The 1073-nt window shown below is 39.9% G+C and overlaps 1 protein-coding gene across 1 annotated transcript in view; it reads right to left on the reverse strand.

Moving 5' to 3' along the window:
- Window positions 1–1073, reverse strand: part of LOC109512088 (39S ribosomal protein L1, mitochondrial-like) — a 4878-nt gene that overhangs the window by 1131 nt on the left and 2674 nt on the right. Inside the window, exons 4-5 of the mRNA XM_019863967.1 lie at window positions 588–671; window positions 419–496 (exon numbers count right to left, since the gene is read on the reverse strand). Coding sequence (XP_019719526.1) covers window positions 419–496; window positions 588–671 — 162 coding nt within the window. The remainder of the gene's footprint in view (window positions 1–418; window positions 497–587; window positions 672–1073) is intronic.

The following is a 1073-nucleotide window of genomic DNA, read 5'->3' on the forward strand; positions in this document are numbered from 1 at the left end:
TATATATATATATATATATATAATTTTAACCAATTTTCAGGGGTAAAATGGAGAAGACCTTCATTTGTCATCTAATAATTATGAATTTTCTTCTATTTCATATATTTTTCAAGCCATATATTTTTTCCCCATCTGAAAGTTTTTTTTTTTTTAAATTTTCACCAAGAGTTGACCAATACTTGGTCACCCCAATGGTCCAAAATATTTTGTGAATTTTTCTTTGACTACGTCATTTTCTAAAATCTGTTTTTTTTTTTTTGGAGCAGTATTGCTTTGACTGTGTGGTCAGCTGACAAAAGATTGACTTTATTTAGAAATTTCTCCCCTGGTGGGCAGGCAGCCACTGCTGAGAGCCAACTTTTTGTTCACCAGCCATTAAAAAGCAATTTTGCACGAAAAGAGAATTTTACGCCTCTTACGTCACCTGCTGAATGAGCTCCGTGCCTCCGACAAACGCAGCTCCGCACTCGTGAGCTACTCTCGCTTGGTTTGCATCCTGCGGGTGAAAATACACGACAGCTTGTTGGACATCATGAAAACGTCATTCGAAATTCTCTTCTTGGAAATGCTGAAGAAAACGAGCTGACCTCGGTAAAAACCAAAACTTTGTTCACATCGGTCTTGAAAGGATGCGGAAGATGCAGCGTGCCCACAAACGGGTCGATCTTTTTCTGAAAGTAGGGGAAACAAAGATGTGCTCAAATCAAACATTTTCACCAGAGCAATTTTATCCCGGAACCTTCGGGAAGGCGGTTGCGTGTCTGGACTGCATATACTGCTTTTCAGTTTAGTTCTTGAGCCAAAAAGAGGATGCTGGTAGTACTTTGGAGAGGGCCGGCAATATTTGAGGTGCGACATAGTTGACCGGCATGTTTAGTTCCAGAAACAAACACTGCCAACTTCCTCGAACTAAAGGAGGCAATGCTGCTTCGGAGGATCTCTGCTCGTGGATAAACTTAGTTCCAAGGTGATCTGGGAATATTGCTTTGGAGAAATCCTGGAACCTTTTGGGAGGGACGCATCTAATTAGAACCTTTGTGTTCCAAGACCTTAAAAAAAAAAAAAAAAAAAAA

Source organism: Hippocampus comes, unplaced genomic scaffold (genome assembly GCF_001891065.2).
Source record: "Hippocampus comes isolate QL1 unplaced genomic scaffold, H_comes_QL1_v1.1 scaffold1397, whole genome shotgun sequence".
In the NCBI taxonomy this organism is placed as follows: Eukaryota; Metazoa; Chordata; class Actinopteri; order Syngnathiformes; family Syngnathidae; genus Hippocampus; species Hippocampus comes.